The 24,694-nt window shown below is 34.8% G+C and overlaps 1 protein-coding gene across 1 annotated transcript in view; it reads left to right on the top strand.

The window, feature by feature from the left end:
* The window catches only part of LOC128985760 (GRB2-associated-binding protein 1), a 48,429-nt gene that overhangs the window by 9,629 nt on the left and 14,106 nt on the right, over positions 1-24,694 (top strand). Inside the window, exons 2-5 of the mRNA XM_054405608.1 lie at positions 19,342-19,470; positions 21,847-22,027; positions 22,205-22,212; positions 24,195-24,407. Coding sequence (XP_054261583.1) covers positions 19,342-19,470; positions 21,847-22,027; positions 22,205-22,212; positions 24,195-24,407 — 531 coding nt within the window. The remainder of the gene's footprint in view (positions 1-19,341; positions 19,471-21,846; positions 22,028-22,204; positions 22,213-24,194; positions 24,408-24,694) is intronic.

Genomic DNA, 24,694 nt, shown 5'->3' with positions numbered 1-24,694 from the left:
ACTTATCACCCAGGTGCATGATATTGATACTGTCGTGTCTGTTAAAGTGTCCTCTATCTGGTGACATCATCGGTTATATGGTACGCGGCCGTATCTTCCCGCAAAACGGCCAGCAATGGATTTTATAGGGCGCGTGCACTACTTATTGCTGGAGTTATTGCTGGGTTCACACAAGTAGTGCATTGTATATGGTTGAATATCTGAAAATACATTCATTTCTTACTAAACTACTAACGTTTTACAATAAAAAAACACTTTTTTACTCTCCTTGTTGCAGCAAACCTAAGTTCTCGTTTAACTAATTGAATTTAAATAGGTATTAGCCTAAATTTGATATTTTTAAGGAGACATTTTAGTTTAAATCCAATAAAGCAAATAGGCCTTAATAAGCCTACCTAGACCTAAAAAGGTAATGTATAACTTTCTTCTAGCTACTAAACCTGTGTTCTTAGTAGGCCTACTTAGGTTAAGTTACCCATTTTCAGGGGGGCAGTTTCGCAGGGAACCTAGCCTACGATATATTATAAGATGAAATATTCGTTTGATATAGCCTATAAGTTTAGGCTAGGCCTATAAAATATCGTAATCAGTTCATTTCTAGGTGATACAACTTAATTACCTTAATCCATTTATCATGTAGGCCTAGGTCTCTTTCAATATTGAACAATTTATGCATAACATATTTTTTAAGGATACTCTTTACACTGTGTAGCTTACTTTTTAGTTTATAATAGGCCTAATAACAAAGGTAGCATTTCTAAAAAACAACATCAATTTATTGTGTATGATTTGTTTAAGACATTGGCTACGGAAAGTTAACTTTGATTTTTCATGAGTTTATAAAAAAGTACCTTAACATAACTATAAATCGGTTCAATAATAACCTAATTATCGTATCAAATTTTAATTAATCTTAAGATACCAAATGATATAAATAAAAAAATAAAAAAAAAACATTAACGAAGCATTTTATTTTTGTATCCATAGTTGTTTTGTTATTAGGTGGCCTAAGTTAGGCCTATTATAGTCATAGACAGTAGTTTAATTTATGAAATAAAAAAAAACAAAAACCGAACAAACCATTAATCAATTTTATGTTTAGGCTACATCGGGGGGAAATAAAGAATATTTTTTATTACAAAACTAGCTGTTGTACCCGTGCTTTGCAACGGGAAGAGGACACAAAATATAAACTGTTAATCTTTATATCTGTTGCATAATAGTTACACATCCGCCAACGAAACAAAATTCAACGTTCATGGCCTTAATAGAATCGTTTAAGTTAGGCATTTTAAATATGGTAAGTAGTGGATACCACCATTTTTGGTTTTGATTAATTTTAAATCTTGTTTAGGCTGATATGAGAAAAACTGACCAAATCTTCGAATAAAACGTTGACATACATGATTTACATTCATCTTCCTTACTTAAATATCTTTTAATTTATTATTGTCATTTTAAATTTCAATTTTGAAGTTTCAAAAATACTAATAATAGGTTAAATTAAATTTAAATGAAGATTTTTTTTTAAATTCACTCTTCTTTATATTAAATCACAAATTCTTTCATCTTCAGTTAGTTTCTTCACTCACAATAAATCAGTAGCAGAACTAAGTCAGCTGTTATAAACTTTAGAAACATTGCTGTGCCTTATCAATCATTTGAAATACTAAATAAAGTATATCTATAGGCACTATAACATATTTTAAACAAATAATTTAGCATTCAAGACAGCAGACAAAACTAATATGATTATCAAAGCATTAAGGACAAAAAAATCTAATAGCAAATACAGTATATGTTTCATTGCATCTCTGATTCTACTCTACAAAAATATCAACAAACAACTTAAAATAAAAAAAACCAGTTCTTATAATCAGTTCCATCGTCCATTGCCTTTACATTTTCACACTTACCATTAAGTAAACATAGTAACAGATATTTCATTGATTTTAGAAACAAAAGAACACTGTGTACTGCTTAGTTTTATGATATTTTCTTTGGTTTAATTTAATCAGTGGTGTGGCAACACACAAATAATAAATGTATCAAATAAAGTAAATGTGAACTGAAAGCTATGTTAAGATAAAAAAAGAGTGTTTTGTATTAGCATTTGATAATTAAATATAGTTACATATATTCAACAGATTTTAGAAAACAAAAATCAACGTACAATTTAGTTATTGATGATATTCTTGAGTTTAATTTAAGCATAGGTTTAGCAAAACACAATAACTTAATTTACCTGAATATACATATAACAAACAATGTGATGTGCAAGTTACGTTAAGTTAATCTAAAATAGGTTAAGCAGTTTATCTTATAAGTAACCATTAAGTAAACATAGTAACAGATATTTCATTGATTTTAGAAACAAAAGAACACTGTGTACTGCTTAGTTTTATGATATTTTCTTTGGTTTAATTTAATCAGTGGTGTGGCAACACACAAATAATAAATGTATCAAATAAAGTAAATGTGAACTGAAAGCTATGTTAAGATAAAATAAGAGTGTTTTGTATTAGCATTTGATAATTAAATATAGTTACATATATTCAACAGATTTTAGAAAACAAAAATCAACGTACAATTTAGTTATTGATGATATTCTTGAGTTTAATTTAAGCATAGGTTTAGCAAAACACAATAACTTAATTTACCTAAATATACATATAACAAACAATGTGATGTGCAAGTTACGTTAAGTTAATCTAAAATAGGTTAAGCAGTTAGAATTTATTTAAAGTAGCCTCCAAATTCATACAAAACATCTATACATTGTAATTTTCATACTGTTTTCATGAAAACATACCAATAACATTATTTTCATAACTTAGACGCTTTAAAAAAATCCAAAGCAGAGCCGGAGTTGTTACAGCTACGGTTATAGTTTCTGTTTTTTCTATAACCATTGACATAGTTATAGAATGAATAATCCATGATAAAAGGTTAGATTAAAATAAACCTACCTCATAGTTATGGAAAATATTATATTTAATTTCTTTGTATCAGCTGTCTGAAATTGTGAAATATGCAGTTTAGCAGTTCTTCTTGTTTACATTTAAATGTCAAAGCAAATGTAAACAAACATTGTTAGTGTTCTCCTCACAGCCATGGAGACCAATCATTATTTACTTTTAAAATCTTCACCTCAGAACTTTTAAAGCCAAAGGGGCAAAGCCTACGGCCAGTATCGAAATGTGAATAGTCCTATAATGATCCTTGGTATTGGGTCATTCCATATCAAATCAACAAGGCTCTCAACCTGACCATCTTGGATTTTGATGAAATTTTGCATACTTGTAGTATTTTGAGTCCTGAATCCAAATATGCTTTTTAAAAAAATCTATTTTTTATAGTTTTTATGATATAAATATTTGAAAATGGTAAAAATTGGCGTTTTTTACCGTGCGCGCAAATCTAAAATGTTGTCTAGGATGAGTTCTATTGGTCCTATCAAGTTGTACAATGGCTCATTTTAAAGAGGATTCAAATGCCTTTAATCTGATACCAAACTCAACCTACTTTGGTAAAAATTAATTTTTTTTGAAAACTTCAAAATATGTTTTTGAAAAAAAATTTAAGATAGTGTTTTTTGAAAAATTTGAAAATTACATATGTTAAAGAATGTAATCTAGTAAGTACATTATACAAATTTCAAAATGGGATGATAATGGGATCAGCAGTTATGATAAAAATACTTGACTATGGTTCACTGTTTCCAAGCGTTTTCCAAGCGTACGTACTAACCTAAATGTATCATTTAATAAGAGTCTATTAACTATATGATTAAAATTAAAAATATCTGCCTATATTTGAACTATGTATGTCATATTTTGCTATAATATAAACTAAATCTAGCAAATAAACAACATTATTCAAGTTAACAGAGTTTCCGTCAACCTTTGAACATGGGGGCTACTTTGAACAAACTTTCCACTTTTCATATTTTATTTTTGTTCATATTAATTTTATCTTTAAATGATAATGTTTATTATAATTTTCTATTCCCAGATAAATACTCTACTTAAAAAAATATTTAATAGTGCATACTATGGTTCTGCAAAAAATTAAAAATACTTATTTTTCACTGACATTTTTTAGTAAAAAAAAGTCATCCAAACTTCCATGTCTACAGCAAACCCAGTAAGTTTATGATTTATGACTTAAAACCATAATTGAATAGCCCATTTATCTGGGATTAAGAAAATACCTGCTTTGATTTCTTTATAAGCAGTAATAACTTTAAAAAAAGAAAGAAAAAATTACCCAATTTGCTGACCCTTACTTATGGCGTCGCGACCCTTAGATCTGGAGCAAAATTTCCCGGACATGAAAAAGAAATACTTGGGTTTTAAGTGTTATTTTTGAAAATGATTTTTCTAATGAAAACAGGTGTTTTGAGCTTTAGTTATTATTAGCAGCCATAATCCAATTCCTTTATTTGACTGCTATGATATTTAAAAATACCCTTGCAAAATTAAAAAATAACCGGACGGACATTTTGAAAATTCTCCGTAACTTTTTTTAATTTTTGACATATCAAAATAGAAGTTATACAGCAATGTGGTATGTGGTTTGTGGTATTTAAATCCACAAATCAGTTTTCACTAAAAAAATTTAATTGTTAAAGTGAGAATACATTATTTATACTTATGAGCAGACATTTCCCCAAAACTAAATAATTAGGCTATCATGGAATATTATCTATGTATCAATAATAAGGTTACTACAGGATTTATATAGATTGATCACAGTATATTGTGTGACAAAATTATCAATGCTTGTTTGTCTCTCTCTCTTGTCACGAGAGGAAAGACAGACAAACATGGACCTATGGGTTTTGGCTCAGGTTCCTGAGTATTTTCCAGTTGTATTGCAACGATTTACTGTAATTAATCTTTAAGTCTGCCTTTTCACTAGGCTGGAGACACTAGTCAGCCACTAGATCTGTGCAAAACCACATTGTGAAGCACTTTACGTTTACACTATCAGGTCGCAGCGACCCACCTCGGCAGTAGCGACCCGGTCTTGAGCAGTTGTAATTTGTTTGACAGGTACACAGGTCTAACTTATGTTTGTCAGTCTTTCCTCTTGTCTCAAGACCGAGTCGCTACAGCCGAGATGGGTCGCTGCAACCTGATAGTGTAAACGTAAAGTGCTTCACAATGTGATTTTGCACAGATCTAGTGGCTGACTAGTCTCCAGCCTAGTGAAAAGGCAGACTTAAAGATTGATTACAGTAAATCGTTGCAACACAACTAACTGGAAAAGACTGAGGAACCTGAACCAAAACAAATTGGTCCATATTTGTTCAAAGGTTGACGGAAACTCTGTTAACTTGAATAATGATGTTTACTTGCTTTATTTAGTTTATATATAGCAAAATATGACATACATAATTCAAATATAGGCAGATATTTTTAATTTTAATCATATAATTAATAGACTCTTATTTAATGATACATTTAGGTTAGTACTTACACGCTGTATGCGCCGAAATGCTTGGAAACAGTGAACCATAGTCAAGTATTTTTATCATAACTGCTGATCCCATTATCATCCCATTTTGAAATTTTTATAATGTACTTACTAGATTACATTCTTTAACATATGTAATTTTCAAATTTTTCAAAAAACACTATCTAAAATTTTTTTTCAAAAACATATTTTGAAATTTTCAAAAAAAATTAATTTTTACCAAAGTAGGTTGAGTTTGGTATCAGATTAAAGGCACTTGAATCCTCTTTAAAATGAGCCATTGTACAACTTGATAGGATTAATAGAACTCATCCTAGACAACATTTTAGATTTGCGCGCACGGTAAAAAACGCCAATTTTTACCATTTTCAAATATTTATATCATAAAAACTATAAAAGATAGATTTTTTTAAAAAGCATATTTGGATTCAGGACTCAAAATACTACAAGTATGCAAAATTTCATCAAAATCTAAGATGGTCAGGTTGAAAATAATTTTTTATTGGTTGATTTCATATGGAATGACCCAAATTGTAACTATAATTTTGTAAAATTTAAGCCCAGTTGGTTCAGTAGTTTTTGCACCTATTAGTAACACACATACAGACAGACACCATTAGATTTTTATATAATAGTATAGATTAAATCGGATAAATACCGATATATTGTAATGTTAAGTATTTATCCGAAAGAACATCTTCACGGAAATTATTTAGTATGTCATCATTGCGATATGATGTACTTTATAGATGTTTAATTGCAGTTTCTTTCACGCTGAATCCAAAAATGCAATTGGTTTTTGTCGGTGAGATTCCTAAGTGGCTGTAAAAAGAAGGTTAAAATTACGAATCTGAGGTTCATTTAGCGGTTCAGATGATAATATGGCGTGGTCTGGACGGATCCGTATGCGTATGTATTATTGTCTGAAAGTTTCGTTGTAATTAGTAATACAACATCAGTAATACAACTCCGTTACTAAGCAGAATAGAGTTTGCGTATTACGAAATGCATAGGAGTCGACGTATAAGAGCTTCGCTCGCTCCGCTCAATTAATGTTTTTGGTACTGTACAGTAATACATTGAAATACTTTCAACTTATTTGGCCATGTATCACACACAATTTAGTTGTGCATCATAGAATTCGTTAGGTTAAAAAAGAAGTGATACTCAGCCCATGATTTTTAATCACTCTGTCACATGATTACAGGACCACCTTGAGGGGGGGGGGCTAAGGGGGCATATGCCCAGGGACACGGGCCCTAACTTAGGTTGGACAATTTTTAGTGTCAAACTGACCCCAGTTGCTTTTTGCTTTGGGGTTTTAAAAATTATTGCCATGTGAATTAACAGGTTTACATTAACATCCCTAGCCAAAAACATAACAAACACCACTGACACTGATGTTATAATTTATGATAGACAACAGTAGAGCTTATGCTATTTATATTTGATTTTGGATAGATATATGTGGCATTAGAATTATTTCTAAAATAAAAGAGCATTACGCCCGTAGTACAAAAAAATCGTTGTTAGTCTGGCCACTGCCGCCGCACAAACTTGCGGCAGGGGCAGGGTGAGGGGCCAAAGACAGATTATATGTACATGGAATTGTCTTCGTTCATTCTCATACGCGACTTCGGAGCGTACTCCTAGTTTATACTGTAAAGGCACGTTTACATTAAATCGAGCTTGCATTAGAGTTAATGGAATGCGATAGCGAGCGAGTTACTATTCCAGTATCGAATGACGGATCGAATTCCAGCAGTGTTTACATTGTAGTTGTTACTGGGATAATAGCAGTCGCGAGTGATGTAGTTGTAAGGAGAAAGTTAAGTATTCATAATCAACGATCACATTGGTCTTAAGTGATCGCTGTGTGATTAGTTTATGTTTAGTATGTATAATGAGTGAACATATTCAAGAACTGTGTAGGGATGTATAATGTCATTCGTGCTCGCATTCCACTACTAGCATGCGAGTAAATTTGTGGTTGACACTTGTTCGAGCACGAATGCGAGCAGAACTGGAATACGAGCTTGAATTAATGTAAATGCGCCTTTTGTGGGATAATATAAAAGCTATGCAGGAAACTACATGAATGTTAAAACTTTTGAATTAAAGTGTAAATGTATTATGGTGTCTATTAACAGTTTAGTTTTTCTACCTAAAATAAGATTGTCTGTATTAATATAAATTTTGATCCCTGCAAAATAAGGGCAGTTGATGTTGAATTGCCGTAAAATGCTCTAGAATACATTATTCAAGCATTAACAACTAAACAGAAAAATTGGCACATATACTCTATCCCATTAGCTTGACATTTAATGTCATTAATGTCTTGAGTAAATTAACGAAGTAACTATTCTCTCTACGTTTGTATTGGGAAAATCACAAAGATTTCAATACCTTTAGTACCGTTATTTCCGCAGCTTTGAGGGTGGAAGAATTTATTTGTCTTGAGAATTAAAAGGGCTATAACATAAACCTACTGAATTTTGTTAGACCTACTGTTTGCACTTTTGTTATTAGTCATCACTCATCAACTCAATATAGTTGTATCACAAAAATTGTATTCTGTATGTAATGGTTTGTCCGTCAATAAATAAATAAATTTTCGATCTAAATCATTAAAGCCTTTTTTGGTAAAATCACAATTATATATAAAAATTTCAAAAATGAAAAAACCTATAGATTTTATGAATTTACCCACGTACCAAATTTTATCAAAATCGGACTACTGGTGTAGCCTGTAGCCTATGTACAAAAACCCACTTTTTGGGGACCAGAAACTGATATTCCCACCCAAAACTAAAAGCAGAAATGGTGTACAAAAACAGTCCTTTATCCATGAGATGGAGAGAGTTATAATATTCATGTAGTGTATTATGCTATGTATAGAGGAGGAAGAAAGTAATTATCTTAATGGAAGTGGTAATCACAAAATATTTGAATTATTGAGCCCCGTTTCTTGAAGTTCATTAATCTGCAACAACATACTGCATCCCAGCAAAACAGTTCTTTTTACCTAGATATTCTTTCAACTACGAGCATTTATTAATGCATTGAATTACTATCCACTAATTTTCTTACCATAGTAAGAAACATAATAGTAATAAAATTACTTTACTTCAGACCATAAACTTCACGTAAATCTGTTTACAATTTCTTTCCTAGGCCAAAAAGATTTCTGTTAGTAGGTTATCCTTTTAATGTGTTTTTAATTGGATTGAAGCCATTTCCAACTTATCTTTTCCTATATGAGATTGGGCGTAGAGTGTGATAATTTGGGATTCCGAAATGTAAAAGTTTTCCGTGTATCGTGAAACTGAGAGGTATTTCTTCTTCTTCTAGGAACTGGGGTGACGCACGGAGCTTATCACCGTTCGAGGTGATGTTTGTTTACAGTTTGACCTGCGCTGTAGGGCGGCTGTAGGGTAGGCCAGCTGGAGGGAGAATAATTAATTAGCATGAGGATCGATAGTCATCGATATTTTATAACGATTTATTCATAATTTGTCTCCAGGATTGATTGAAATTACAAAAATAAAATATCTAACATGTCGTCAAACAATCCTATATTTGTCGTGGATGACTAGTTTTGGGGTTAAAACCCCATTTTCAAACCCTTTTCTCGTCAATTGCCAAACATAAACTTGCACTTGCCGTTGTCGAAATTACTTCATACATAAAGAAACCTTTACAATTACAAAAATGTATATCAATAGATGCATGAAGTTTTGGACAACTATCGAACCATCGATATTTTTCCTACAACTGAAATTAAATTTTTGTATATATTTCATTGATGGCTAGTGAAATAGCGAATCCAAAAATATCGCGAAGAGTGGAGTAAGAAAACAACCTACATTGTGGATGTGCTTGTTCTAAATGCTGCAAAAATCAATTCTTTTGTATTAAATTTCAACATAATTAATTTCTTGTGGCGTATGCGAATGAGAAACTGCTAATCTAGAACAAAGCTAATACTGTATATTTTTCTGAGACAGAAAGTCAAACCATCGATTATCGATGTATTCGCGACGATGTTATCGGAACATCGATTCATCCCTACCAGGAACCAGGGTGACTGACGCACGGAACTTATCACAGTTGTTGTGTTTGTTTACTGTTCGACCTGCTCTGCTCTGTAGGCTGTAGGCACAGAAAACGTACTACTATAACCCAGAATGCCAACCGCATGGTAAAAAGCATTAAGCGGTTTGAGAGAGCTTTGCCTGTCAATCCGTAGGCAGCGCCACCGGCGTTGCTATGCTATTGCATGGCAACGCTGGTGGCGCTGCCTACGGATTGACAGGCAAAGCTCTCTCAAACCGCTTAATGCTTTTTACCATGCGGTTGGCATTCTGGGTATAGTAGTACGTTTTCTGTGCTGTAGGCCAGCTGACGAGGGGGGAATGAGTCACATACCCGGGGAGGGGGAATGAATGAAAGGTCGCGTCGCGGCCTGGCTGAGTACAAAACTCGTTTCGCAGAACGGTTGTTGTGAGTTGTGACCGTTTACGTTTATGTAACCGGAGTTTCAGCGCAGGTGGCCAATTCATTCATACCCCTTTAAATTTAGCTGGAGATTTTCTCACGAGTATTTTCAGTTTTAGTACTACAGATTTTGTAGGTACTGTACTAAACATGTGATAAGAGATACTTTATACTACGTTGTTTTCTGGAAAATTTGTGTTTAGTGGGTTTAAAAAATTGACTTTACAATTAATTCAAGGCCAGTTTGTAAAGTATTTTGAAACCTTTTTGACCATGTAGATAACACTGACAAGGTAAAGAACAACGGTGTTCTCGTTTTCCCAATTTAAATGTTTACATTTACCGATGATCGGCCTTTTCTTGGCAAACTGACGTTTGCGATAATCGGGCTTTGACAATCTACGCTCTACTGTTGAGTACTGTACACCTTAATTTTTGCTCTGAGGTGCTGAATTTACATGGTCGTGGTCGTTTCGAAAAGGACTTAGCAATTCAAGGCTATTTCTAAGAGACTTGGCCCTTTTTTAACATGAAGAGAATATGTAATGGTTTTGGCTTTCCCCGGAGTGAAACGCGAAAGGGCGAAACATTACATAAATATTCAGGTTTCGTGGGTATATTTTGACAAGAGAAATAATGTGCAAGATTACACTAAACCTTATTTATAAACACTGGATTTCAGGACAACACTACTACTGAGATCCGTATGGTTTTGGGGGTGTGGTTACTCGAAAGCTCTGTCGTATTCTGAATCTGTATTCAAAATCAACACTCCTGGTGGTAGGCGCTGCGCTTCTTTTAACTTTTTTACGCCCCCCTCCCACCCCCGCTGTCAAACAAAAACTCTCAACAGGCGCCGAGCGCTAGGCGATCTTCTCACAGTCCACGTGGGACACTGAGTGAAAATTGTTGGATAATTGTGGCGTTTAAGTGTCTGTGAGATCGTGGCTATATGACGAAAATTGTACCTTGTTATTTTTAGATTTATGAACAAAGACATAGCCTACAGATATTGGAAATAGTAGTCTCGGTCGCGGTGAGGTTGAAAAGCACGGAAAATAACTAAAAACTATTGTAAACTAGTGCAATGATTAGGCCTAAATTATTTGTTGTAAAATTTATTGTGATTAAGTTTTTTTATTGAAACATATAAATTCTCCCGGTTTAAAACCACCATCGTAAACTGTAAACTGACGTAACTGTAAAAAAATAACATTGTCATAGACGTCCATTCAACCAAAGGTCTTGAAGGGTAGCTGATAACTGTGTAGATTTAAGGAGTTGATTAATTGTGTAGAATGCGGAGCATTAAAACGAGAAAGTACAGTCAAGTGCAGATGTCTGAAGTATTACGCGTAGATTCCAAGTACAGTAAGGGGTGGTGAAAGGGGGTTGACTGGACGAACCCGCTACGGCGAACAACCGTGAGTCATGCTGTACACACTGAAATAGCAACCGATTTCTCGTTATCGTTCTTCAGAAAGGAGTTTCTGAAACGCGAAAGATCAGATAGCACCGTTATTAGAACAGAAACGGCATGATAAACATAAACAAATGACGTCAATGGCCTGAATCTTGGTTTGGACGTTTTTGACAGTTCCGGTTAAATAATAAAAATTGGCCTACAGACATGTTTAATTTTGGGCCGGTGACGTAATTTGTTTATGTTTATAATCCATACCGTTCCTGTTCTAATTTCGGTGTATGATAGTTGAAGATTGAATCTACAGTCTGAAATCATTTTCTACAGTATACGACGACCTAACCTATAAATCGCCAAGTGATTTAAATAAATGTCACTATTTTAGAGATGCAATGGCGATTTTATGTTAAAGAGATTATCGAAACCATAGCAATGAATACACAAACTATAGTTATGTATATGGTTTGTGTATCCATTGACCATAGCCTCCTCTACTACAAGGCCGTGGTGTTGGTTTGGCAACGTCGCGCCGGTCGGTCCCGGTCTATTGTCATGGTAATAACAAAGTGTAACAGACGCACCATAGGCCTAATTAGTGCAACAGCTGTTTCGGTAGGCCGGAGCTGCAGTGTTGCCACTTTTGTCTCGCCGCGACCTTGTATTAGAGGAGGCTACAACAGTATGTTGTTGCAAATTGTGTTATGGTCCAGCCAAAATTAGGTTTCTCCGCATGATACATTTCAGTGCTTTGTTGAAGATATATTATAATTTTTATCTGCAGGAAAATTTTAATGGCAATGATCCTACTACAAGCCAGGACCTTATTACTGAATTATTTAAGTGATTTTTGTGGGTCGCCGGAATTTTATCCCCCTGGAATTTTAGCCCCTGGTCAAAGCTGACGTCACCCGCGGATTTGGAAGTCTAATGAAAATAGACAGAGCGTGATTAATTAGATTAGCATTAAAAACCTGATTTTTACCCCCTGTCCATATAACCAGCGTTTAGACAACTGAAGATGTACGGGCCGGATTTTTACCCCCTGGCCGGATAGTATAATTTATTAAGAATGATTGATTTTCTTATTTCTATTTTTATTTAATTGTAAACATTTTATTAGCCTTTCCTTATCATTATTTTTTATCTCAACTAAGTAAACAGAATTCAATGTTTTGATCATATTAACCAAAAGTTGGCTTCAATGATCGAGTCCTTATACTTGAATCTCAAAATTAAAATTAAAAACCTGTTCGATTAGTTGATGTTACAAATAAATTAAGATAGGCTACTTAATAATAAAATGTTTTACTATTAAATTAAAACTGAATGAAGAGAATTAACCATTCTACAGAGTGTTCTATTGAGTGTTACACACTCGACAGGGAGGTGCAAGCGCTCAGAGACTGGTTCCAGGTGAATGGGTTGGTTATGAATGATGATAAAACTCAGCTTATAGAGTTTAGTTCTAATAATAATCAATATAAAACAGGTAAAATTACAACATCAAAATCTAAAATGCCACTGCAGCAAAATGTGAATTTTTTAGGTATAACTGTCAATGAAAATCTTAACTGAAAATCACAAGTTGTTAATTTGATTAAACGATTAAGGCCAGGCGCACACAGGCGATTTTGAGTCGCGCAACAGTTGCCCGACTATAATGTTCAACATTGTTTTAAATTGGAGTGCGCACACGAAGGAAACAGTCTGGGGACAGTCGCGCAACTGTTGCAACCGATGTTCCCGGACCCAATTTGCCAGCGACTGCTCTGCGACTGAATTGTTGCGGGACTATCGCTCCAGGTTTGGTATCCATTGAAACGAGTGTAGATGCGCACACATGCAACTAAATAGTCGCTGTGTCGCCTCACCCCAGGAGTTCAACTACTCGTGGCCAGAACTGTCACTAGTGTTTGCTCTCTTGTTGTGTGAAGATTTTAGAAAATTACAAGTATGAGTGTGCGTGATGAGGATGTTGAACAATTAATTGATGAAGTTGAGAAGAGGCCGACTATATTTAAAGTCATTGAAACTGTCCTTTCACAAGTCGCTCCCTATATATATATGGGATGAACCCAGTATCTTCTCTTTTTCTTTCGCGCGCAAAACTTTAGCAACAAAGCACATACTACGACTGTATCATTGAAATCCATTCGGAACGCTGTTACGAATGTATTTCCAACACGTCGCAAGACTAGATCCGCGACTAAAAAGTTGCCTGTGTGCGCACTCCAGCTCAACTGTCGCTAGACTTCAGAGCCTCCGAGAGAGTTGCGCAACAGTCCCCCGATTAGTCGGATTAGTCGGGCAACTGTTGCGCAACTCAAAATCGCCTGTGTGCGCCTGGCCTAAACCGCTGTATTTTCTCTCTTCGTGCAATCAGACAAGCTGTTGACTTGAAGACTCAGCTTATAGTTTATCATGCTTATTTTTCTTCAATAATGACATATGCAGGGTTGGTACGGTCAGGGAAAACCTGGAAAACCTGGAAATGTCAGGGAATTTTGTTGGTCTGGAAAAGTCAGGGAAAAGTCAGGGAATTTTAGAAAAAAATCTGGAATTTCTCTTGAAAGACTACATTTTTTACAGATATGCTACATTTTGCATCTACGTCTCAATACTTGGTCAAAAACATCGAAGTTTGACGAAAACATCGATGTAACAAAAACATCGGGAACCTACCATCGATATAAAAAACATCGAACATCGACAGACATTCTATCATCACCCTCTGATTACTGGCTTAATTGAACGCACCGAGGTCCCAGTGATTCTACACGACCAAAAGAATATAATCCCGGTCACTTGATTAAGAAATCCCGTTTAATCCCTTAAGATTTTTGATGTTAAATTCTGAGTGTTAAATTGGACATATTTCGTTTAAATAGTTGTTTAAACATTGCTATTATATTTTTTAAGGTAATTTTTTTGATTGGGGTTAGTTTTTCACTAAAATAAAAGCATAGTAAATAAAAACGGACGTCATAGCCAAAACTCCTGTTTTATCCCACATCCCCTTCAAATCCCGCTCATGCTCTAAAAATCCTGTTTTCGGGATAAGTTAATAATCCCACATATGGAAACACTGCTAGTACCGCGATGCGCGGAAGGATAGGCCTACATTCGTCGTTTCAATTTCAATACGATACTGAATACAATTCCTCATTGAATTTATAAAAAGAGAAAAGAATTTATTTATAAAAATAAATACATCTGCCTTAAAAAATAAGGATGCCAATGACACAGAAAAAATTATACAAGATAAAATTGTATAAGACTGATTAATTTTGATGTTTGCCATATAGATGATTTCTCATTATGGTCAATGAACCTCTTAATGTTTCATGAATAATAATTTTCAAAAAGGATCTGTCCAAATCATATTGTTTCCAAAAGTTCACAAAACATTTTGATAATGTTCCTCTAGAACCAATAAACAATCCAATCACCTCAATTTTCCAAATTTTAAAATTTTGCTTGAAATATTCAAAGGTAGAATCATAATTTTTTTCTATTCTTCATTTACTTCGTTAGGTTGATTTATGTTTATTTCAAATCAAATTGTTGGATCGAGAATTATGCCTTTGTTAGTTTCTCTTTCGATCAATAAAATATCTACTCTTCTGGTGCTTCCGTTAGAAGAAAGACAGTGTACTTCTTCTTGCACTTCCCATGTATTATACCTTTTTCGGAAGGCATTTGCTATGATACTTCTTATTTTGTGGTGCCTAGTGTTTCTTAGAAGTTCACCAAACGGACAGAAGCCAAGGGCATGTGCAAGGGTTTCAATCTCACCACAGGCATGCCTGCAGCGGTTATTGCCCTGACTTCTGCTGTGGAGAACACGCACTGGCACCACATTTGCAATCATTTTTATACTGTCTTTCCACTCAGATTCGGACAAGCCTTCTTTATTAATAATACTTTTATTTCCCGGAGTATAGTCTTTGAAAAGTTCAACACCTTTACCCTTTCAACAACCTTTCAATACTGATTCAACCTTTAATAAACTAAAAAAAACTGCACTTGTAGGAGTTTATAAAAAAAATGTTATCCTGTTAGTTGAAACATTTAATAGTTTAGTTTGGTACTACTTTTTGTCTCCGGTACAAGCATGGTAGTTATTTTTCCTATATCACATGTTTCTTCCGATATAAGCCGATGATATCGCAAGCAAAATATCAATATATATCAGTATCAGAAGCACCGTATCGTCTTATCTGCTAGTGTCAAGTCAAGGCCAAGTAGAACATAAAAAGTGTGAGGTTAAGTTAGTTGGTACTCTTAATTTTCCAGATTCCAGATGTTTAATTCTTTTCTTATTGGTTTTATGAGTAAACTATTTAGGCCTACATTTTTTCTAATAATTCTTGATTCTGACTATTCGATATCGTCTTACGGTATACCTGGAAAAAGTATAATATCAGTCTGGAAAACCTGGAAAAGTCAGGGAATTTCATTTTCCAAAATCAGTACCAACCCTGATATGGTATTCTGGTTTGGGGAAACTCATGCCACTCCAACAAAATATTCAAACTTCAACAAAAAGCAATTAGAATTATTGGGCGAGTTCCTCGTAGAACTCCTTATAAAAGTCTTTTTCAAACATTTTCGGTTTTAACATTTTATGATCATTATATTTTAGAAATTTCAAATTGGGTTAAAGACAATCTCTCCTCATTCATGAACCAACCCATTCATTCCCACCACACTAGATTTAAGAGTTATATTAAGCCTGAAACCCATAGATTAGAGAAATTTCATTTATCTCCCCAATATATAGGCCCACAAGTTTACAATAAGTTACCACTCCGCATAAAAAATATTGATAGTAAAACACAGTTCAGATCCACCCTGAAGACCTGGTTAAAAACAAAAAATTTTTTTTCTATAGAATGTTATTTAAATAGGGACGTTAAGTTAGATTAATAATTTAGTAAGACTTTTTGTTATTTCTTAGTTTTAGTATATCCTGTATATGACTTTATGTCCTGTCAAAAAATGATGTAATGACATGTAGTAAATAAATAAATAAATAATAAATATATCTGGCCAGGGGGTAAAATTCCGGGGGTAAAAATCTGGGCCGTATATTTTGAGCTGACCTTATGAAGGGGGTAAAAGTCCGGGGATAAAATTACGGCCCGTACACTCTAGGTTTTTATAATTTGATGTGTTGTGATTAAATTCACAACCGTTAAAATATACGTTTAATTCCGTGTTTAATCCATCAAACTGATGTCGCGAAACTCAAGAGTTCGCGGCCGGAATTTTACCCCCTGGTTTGTGACGTCAGGGCTGCCCAGGGGGTAATATTCCAGGTGGATAAAAATCCGCTACCCCATTTTTGCTTAGTTGCGGGCCTATTAATAATATACTAATTGGTGCCCTCCGAATAGACTATTTTAAGTGCACATTAATATTACAAGTTTGTATAATGTATTATTTTGGGATTTCTAATTTGATTTAAATTTGGTATGTCGACAGTCGTCAACTTAATCTTATCTAATGATATTTTTGTTTGTTCATCACAAACATCATTTTACTTTAACCTTTAAAACAATAAGTTTGTTAGGTAATTTTCCTATCTGTCAGGGAAGAAGTCTTTTCAACAGCTCGTTTTCCGACCTTGGCTTCGCCTCGATTGTAAAACTCGAGCTAGGGTTTAAAAGAGTCACTTTACGCCCTAGTGATGAAATATATTATTGTTTTCTGCTTTATGTATCTTATTCTATTGTTTTTGTAACTTCATCATTGGTCAGATTTAAATGTACTGTATATTGCAAATTGTATGCAGGCTAAGCTAATTAAGAATTAAACAAAACACCAGAAAACCTTTAAGAAGATTGATCACAGCTGACACATGTTGAACATAATGATAGCTAATCAAAGTCAAAAGTCACATGACTCATGTAAGAGTTGTATATGAGTCACTGATGTCTGCATGTGTGATTGAGTCAACTTCCATCAGCTGTAGTACAAAGTCTAATCTTACGTTTTGAGGATGAAAAATCTACACACAACTTAATTAATTGGTTAAGTTGACTCATATCACCTTTGATCAGCCAAAGTACAAAGTCTAGACTTTACAAGGATGAAAAATGTACATACTAGACACCAACCTAATTAATTGTCTAGGTAGCCGAATGTTTTAGTGGCCGCCTTCAAATCTGAAGGTCATTGGTTTCATTCCAAATGAGAGTGATTTTAAATGTAGATGCCAATTGTTATTGGGCTGTTAATAGCTACAGTTAGAATAATAGTTAATTTAATTTTCTTACCATTTTCACTCATGATTTAGATTTACAGTATAATGCTATAGTATACATTTTTTGTTTTAAATTAAATACCTAACAAAAGATCAAATTAGATTGTAACAAAAATTGGGTTTGGATTATTCCTTTAATAAAGTGTAAAAAATTGCAAAGGTTTTGATAAAAATGGAAATCACAAAAACAACTAAATCATCTACGAAAATAGTTCCACACAGTTGAATGCACACAATGTTGGTAACACAACCAATTTAATATTTTGCTTTTCTGGGGATTTTTTTGCAATTTAGTACTTTAGTACTACCATTGGTATTACCATTGAGTATATATACCTTATAGATATATATAGGGCCTAGTCAATGGTATTACGCAACTGGCACTGTTTTAACTGTCCATGTATTGTTATTTTTAACTCAACAAATTAGGTTAGTTCTATATTTAGTTCTAAATTCTGTTATAGATATATAAATAATGTTAAATATAAATCACACATAAACAATCTTCAAACTATCTTTAACTGATTTATAAGGACAAGTCATCTATGTGAATAAATTTAATCTATAGTATCTACAGTCTTTAACGGTGATAACACATTTTGTGATAGCTGAATTCCATTACACCCTATTATAGCATTAGTAATAGATAACAATTTACTTTGTACCATAATAGAGATAAGGAATACCTTATCAGGGTTTCCAAAGGCCAAGGTCTTTGTTATAAACAAAGAATTCACTTGATAATATTTTTGTTTATTTAAATTGATGTCATGGATTCCAGGAGCTGTGATATCATTGGTCAGTTTGTATCCTTAGAAAACTATTTGAAGATTGGTCAAATTTTACTGATAGCATTGATTAATTGTTTTATATGTTGTGTCATTTGTTTTCACTTATCTTTTTCTTTTAACTAAATTAACTAATGACCTTAAAAACGATGTGCTACTTGATAGGGGGTGCTATTTAACAATTTTAAGTTACCCCAAGCAACCCCTATTTAGGGGTGGGAGGAATTTCAAAATCCCCCCAAAAAAGTACTTTACATTACCCTAGTAAGGTGTATTGAAGCTCGTTTGAAAATTAACGGGGGGAGACTATTATGGGACACCCGGTGGTATAACTGTTTAAAAATGAATTGTAATTTAACAGCTGTTGCTTTAGTTGAATGTTTAACCACAGTCGGATTGTGAACAAGAGACTAAACTGTTTATGTAAATGTATTTTAAATAGGCTTTTTTTGACAAATGTGACTTTGATCCTGAAATGGTAAATGGGTTTTGCACTGGATTCATTATACCTTGGAAACAAGTTTTTGACCAGAACTTCGCAATTTGCTCTTGTGTCCCCTTGTTACTCAAAAATTCTTAAAATCTATCTCTAATAGAAAAAGAATCTTCTTTATCTTGATTGTTACCATAACTATTTTTAAGGATTTTTTTGTTTTACTGTTGTACTGTTCTCCGTGTGGTTTTCAATTGTCATTTTCAAACAGTGGTTTGTGTTACCGATATTTTGATGGTTGAGATACATTTCCAAATTCTAGATCCTGAAACTTGTGAAAACTTGGTTCTTTACCAAACATGATGGAAAAAATTGCCGTAATATCTTAATTAACTAACTTATGATCATCTATAATGAACTTTAAACAAAGTATTGCGTCTGTGTGTTTCAGAGATGGCGCAAGAGGTGGTTCGTACTGCGCCACTCGGGGGAGTTGCCTGGACAGTACTTCTTGTGCTACTACACAGACAAGAACTGCCGGAAACTCAAGGGGAGGATAGACCTCGACCAGTGCGAACAGGTAGAATATAGTACAAAAGTACTTGAAAGTTTGCTACCAACTTTTGCTTACCATCTTGGTAGGTATATGTTATAATGGGAGACTTAGTTTTTACTTAAAAGACAAACTCGATTGGCTTATTGGATTCAAAATTATCTGGCATCAGGCTTTCAATAAATGGTCCTGACTAATGAAACAGCTGATCTTAGTCAGTAACAAAGCTACACAAGGCACCACACTCCATTCTACACTCATCCTTCACTTGTAATAGGGTTCAAATATGCCAAGCTCCGTGATATGATTCTAATAATGTTATCCTTTATGGAACAATATTACCTTTATAAAGAAAGAAATTTAAAAAAATTTAAAAAATATCAAATTAAATTGGAAAACAATTTATTGAAAATATAAAATTGAATTAGAAAACAGAGTAGTGAAAAATATCAAATAAAATTAGAAAACAACATAGTGAATAATATGAAATTGAATTAAAAAACAATGTAGTGAAAAATATCAAATTTAATTAGAAAACAAGGAAGTGAAAAATATCAAATTGAATTATAAAACAACGTAGTGAAAAACATTAAATTGAATTTAAAAACAACAAAGTGAAACATTTAAAATTGAAATAGTAAACAACGTAGTGAAAAATATCAAATTGAATTAAAAACAACAAAATAGGTATCAAATTGATATAGAAAACAGTGTAGTGAAAATATCATATTAAATTAGAAAACACTCAAATTTTCTGGCAAAAATCTGTTCAGTAACATCTATTTGACGGATAGACTTAAAAGAATCTAATTGATATGGGTGGAAAATAAAAACCGAATTTAAGTGTTTAACTATTCCGTAAATGTATTTCCCAGGTAATCTGCCTTTGTAGCTAAGATCATAAAATGTGATAACATATTGTATTTTTGAGAATTTTATAAAATTTCTTATGTAGTAGAATGTTTTACCTTCCTTTATTAAAATTCTTTTACTGAAATTTAAAATTTTATACAAACTACATGCTTAAAGGAAGTAAAAGCTTTGTTATGCCAAATATGTTTAGCAAAAAATTTGTTGTAACTTATTTTTTTACAATATGTTAAAAATAGGGGGAATATGCAATTGTATCGTTCTTTATTACATTGATTGGAATGTTAGGTCAAGATATTGACTGGTGAAGGTGACTAGAGAGACTGGTACACTCAAGGACTGAAACTCGACTCGGCAAAAACAAACACAAGTGAAAGGCAGCAAACTGCCGAGGTTGTGAAAGTTTGCTGATAGCAGCCTTTGGTCTGTCGCAAAACAAATACAAAGGCAGTCAGATTGTTGTTTATATATTGGATACTGCTTATAATAGTCTAGAGTGTAGTAGCATTGACTATATAAACACTAGTTGGTAGTAGGAAAATGTGCATCTCATTCTAATTTGGAAATTACAAATAGAACCTTTTAATGTTGAATGGTGATACTGTGTTTTATTTTTGGGTTGCCTCATTTTGTGAAGCAGTTTTAGCCATAGATATAAAGAAAATTTGTTTCCAAAGAAGTGATTTTCAGTTTTTAAATTGGAAGTTTTCTTTTAAGGAAAATCTAATTAATGTTAAAAATAAGGTACACTTCATATTTTTTTTTTCAATTAAAAGAAATTGACTTACCAAGTAAAAAAGTCTAAATCACCACTTGTTTATTTATATTGTTTTTTGGATAGGAAGAAATTTGTTTAATCTAACAACAAAGCATATTATTTTTAAAATTTTTTTTTCAATTTGTTCCAAAGAATTTGTAAAAAATAAATTTAATGTCAATTACAGTTTTAGAAGTCACACCCCAGTATTGTGCAAAATTGAATATTATGGACAAATACAGATTTACATTAGTCGTGTCAAACAAAATATATCATTACGTCTAAAATTAAAATAAAACAATTGTACTTCAATCAAACTATCCCGGGAGGGAGGTTATCGGTTTGAACCCCTATTCTTGACCTTAAAACGTGATTTTTGCACTAAACCTTTTTTCTGTTAAAAATCTCTTTCATGTCTCTAGTTAGCCTAAAACATGAGTTTACAGGTCTAATTTTCAAAAGTTTCGTGGAGGAGAGCCGCCAGACCCCCCCTTTCCTGGAGGAAAGTATTCTGTAACATCCCCCTTAGGGCCATCCTAGTTATGCCTATGCCTAGTTAATCTATCCCTAAGCCAAGTGCTTGTGCTTGAAAAAAACTAGTTGTAATAACAGTCAAAGATATTTATATTATTAAGATTTCCTTTGTTACGATGGTTTGTATATTTTTGTCCATATATAAGGGCAGTAAGAACACAGGAAAAAAAATTAATCTAATATAATTCAAATACTTAAAATTGGGGTAGCAAAAAATATTTGATTCCAATATATTTGTTCAGGTGGATGCTGGGCTCAGGTTTGAGAACCACAAACAGAAGTACCAACACATGTTTGACGTGAAGACGCCCAAGAGGACTTACTATCTGGCTGCGGAAACGGAGGAAGAGATGAATAAGTGGGTGGATTGTGTGTGTCAAGTGTGTGGACTCAAAGCTTACTCTCAGTACGAGGTGACACCCTGTGAGTATAATAACTGTCTCTAGGCTTATATAAAGTGGTTTTAATATTTTTGTGTTCCATTTACATAACAAATCAAGTCAAATGACATGGAAATATAAAAGTACGAGTCAAAACCTAACAAAACACTAACACTGCAATGTTATTTGAGCGGACTGGTTCAGTGAGTAGGTGGCTCAGTCGGTAGCGTCATAGACTTCGGGCCCAATGCAGCGATGTCGTTAGTTCAGATCCTGGTCACTGCCGCTAACATTTTATCTACAGTTCACCTTCGTTCTGTACCGGCTCACCCCTTGCTTTGCTGGATACGTTCCACACACGGGCAAATAGTCTATGTGGACTGGCAAATGCAAGGTTAAAAGAGACCGCTAACCTCTTTTTTTTAAAAAAAAAGGGGGGGAAACCAGTAGCGATGGGTAGGATTTTAGTTTGGGACAGGATTTAGATTTCCTTTTCGATATTCAACTCGTGAAAACTTGAGTTTGACCAACAAATCTTGAGTGAAAATTATTTTGAATGGGCAATAATTAATTACTGGCAAAAAAAAACATTGATTGTTAACATCAACTGCGATCACAAAGACATCATCGTCTCCTGCAATAGCCCTGAAATCGCCAGAGACATTATTATCACTTGTGATCTTTGCAATTTTGCTGACAGTTGGAACAAATAAAAAAAATCATGGATTAAATCAAACCACTCTGAAGAAAGATATGTATTTTTCTTAAGATTTTCCCAAAATTTCTGAACCCGTCCATCCCAAGTTATTAGTGTAAAACAATATTGGACATTTTACCTGTCAATGTTGTAGATGGAGAGATGTTCCCTGGAGGAGAGGAGGAGACACCGTCACTGGTGGGGGGAGAGGAGAGTCCGCCTGTGTCACCAGCGTCTACAGCCTCAGGACCATACATACCCATCTCTGAGTATATCTAAGTATCTACTTGTCAATGTTGTAGATGGAGAGATGTTCCCTGGAGGAGAGGAGGAGACGCCCTCACTGGTGGGGGGGAGAGGAGAGTCCGCCTGTGTCACCAGCGTCTACAGCCTCAGGACCATACATACCCATCTCTGAGTGTATCTAAGTATCTACTTGTCAATGTTGTAGATGGAGAGATGTTCCCTGGAGGAGAGGAGGAGACACCCTCACTGGTGGGGGGAGAGGAGAGTCCGCCTGTGTCACCAGCGTCTACAGCCTCAGGACCATACATACCCATCTCTGAGTGTATCTAAGTATCTACTTGTCAATGTTGTAGATGGAGAGATGTTCCCTGGAGGAGAGGAGGAGACGCCCTCACTGGTGGGGGGAGAGGAGAGTCCGCCTGTGTCACCAGCGTCTACAGCCTCAGGACCATACATACCCATCTCTGAGTGTATCTAAGTATCTACTTGTCAATGTTGTAGATGGAGAGATGTTCCCTGGAGGAGAGGAGGAGACACCCTCACTGGTGGGGGGAGAGGAGAGTCCGCCTGTGTCACCAGCGTCTACAGCCTCAGGACCATACATACCCATCTCTGAGTGTATCTAAGTATCTACTTGTCAATGTTGTAGATGGAGAGATGTTCCCTGGAGGAGAGGAGGAGACGCCCTCACTGGTGGGGGGAGAGGAGAGTCCTCCTGTGTCACCAGCGTCTACAGCCTCAGGACCATACATACCCATCTCTGAGTGTATCTAAGTATCTACTTGTCAATGTTGTAGATGGAGAGATGTTCCCTGGAGGAGAGGAGGAGACACCCTCACTGGTGGGGGGAGAGGAGAGTCCGCCTGTGTCACCAGCGTCTACAGCCTCAGGACCATACATACCCATCTCTGAGTGTATCTAAGTATCTACTTGTCAATGTTGTAGATGGAGAGATGTTCCCTGGAGGAGAGGAGGAGACGCCCTCACTGGTGGGGGGAGAGGAGAGTCCGCCTGTGTCACCAGCGTCTACAGCCTCAGGACCATACATACCCATCTCTGAGTGTATCTAAGTATCTACTTGTCAATGTTGTAGATGGAGAGATGTTCCCTGGAGGAGAGGAGGAGACACCCTCACTGGTGGGGGGAGAGGAGAGTCCGCCTGTGTCACCAGCGTCTACAGCCTCAGGACCTTACATACCCATCTCTGAGTGTATCTAAGTATCTACTTGTCAATGTTGTAGATGGAGAGATGTTCCCTGGAGGAGAGGAGGAGACACCCTCACTGGTGGGGGGAGAGGAGAGTCCGCCTGTGTCACCAGCGTCTACAGCCTCAGGACCATACATACCCATCTCTGAGTGTATCTCAGGGCCTCCTCTCTCTAGCCCTGACAGTATCAGTAACTTCCTAATTCTGCAGCGACGTAGTGAAACCTACGATGCGCGACGCAGTGAAACCTACGACGCACCACGCAAGCTCCAGGTATAAATATTTATCTTTATGTGCAAAAGTACTTCCTGCTATGCTGAATGACACTATTTTTCGAATCTGCCTATTCCAAACTAAATTTAGTAAATTATTTGTTCTATTGTTTTCTGCAAATGTTGAAGGATCCACCAATATTGCCGCAAACTACGCCGATGTTTCTGATATTGATGTGCTTTTGGCGATGTTGGCAACAATGCCAAGATTGTTGAATATTCTAGCTACGATTTTGTGAAAGTCAGCCAGGCCATTGATGTCGCAAACGTTGGTGATGTTCAAGATTT

The sequence above is a fragment of the Macrosteles quadrilineatus genome, unplaced genomic scaffold, assembly GCF_028750875.1.
Source record: "Macrosteles quadrilineatus isolate MER2022 unplaced genomic scaffold, UCM_ALF_1.0 Scaffold_2__2_contigs__length_208266976, whole genome shotgun sequence".
NCBI classification, from domain to species: Eukaryota; Metazoa; Arthropoda; class Insecta; order Hemiptera; family Cicadellidae; genus Macrosteles; species Macrosteles quadrilineatus.
Note: the sequence above shows the minus strand (reverse complement) of the source record. Positions and strands in the feature narration are given on the sequence as shown.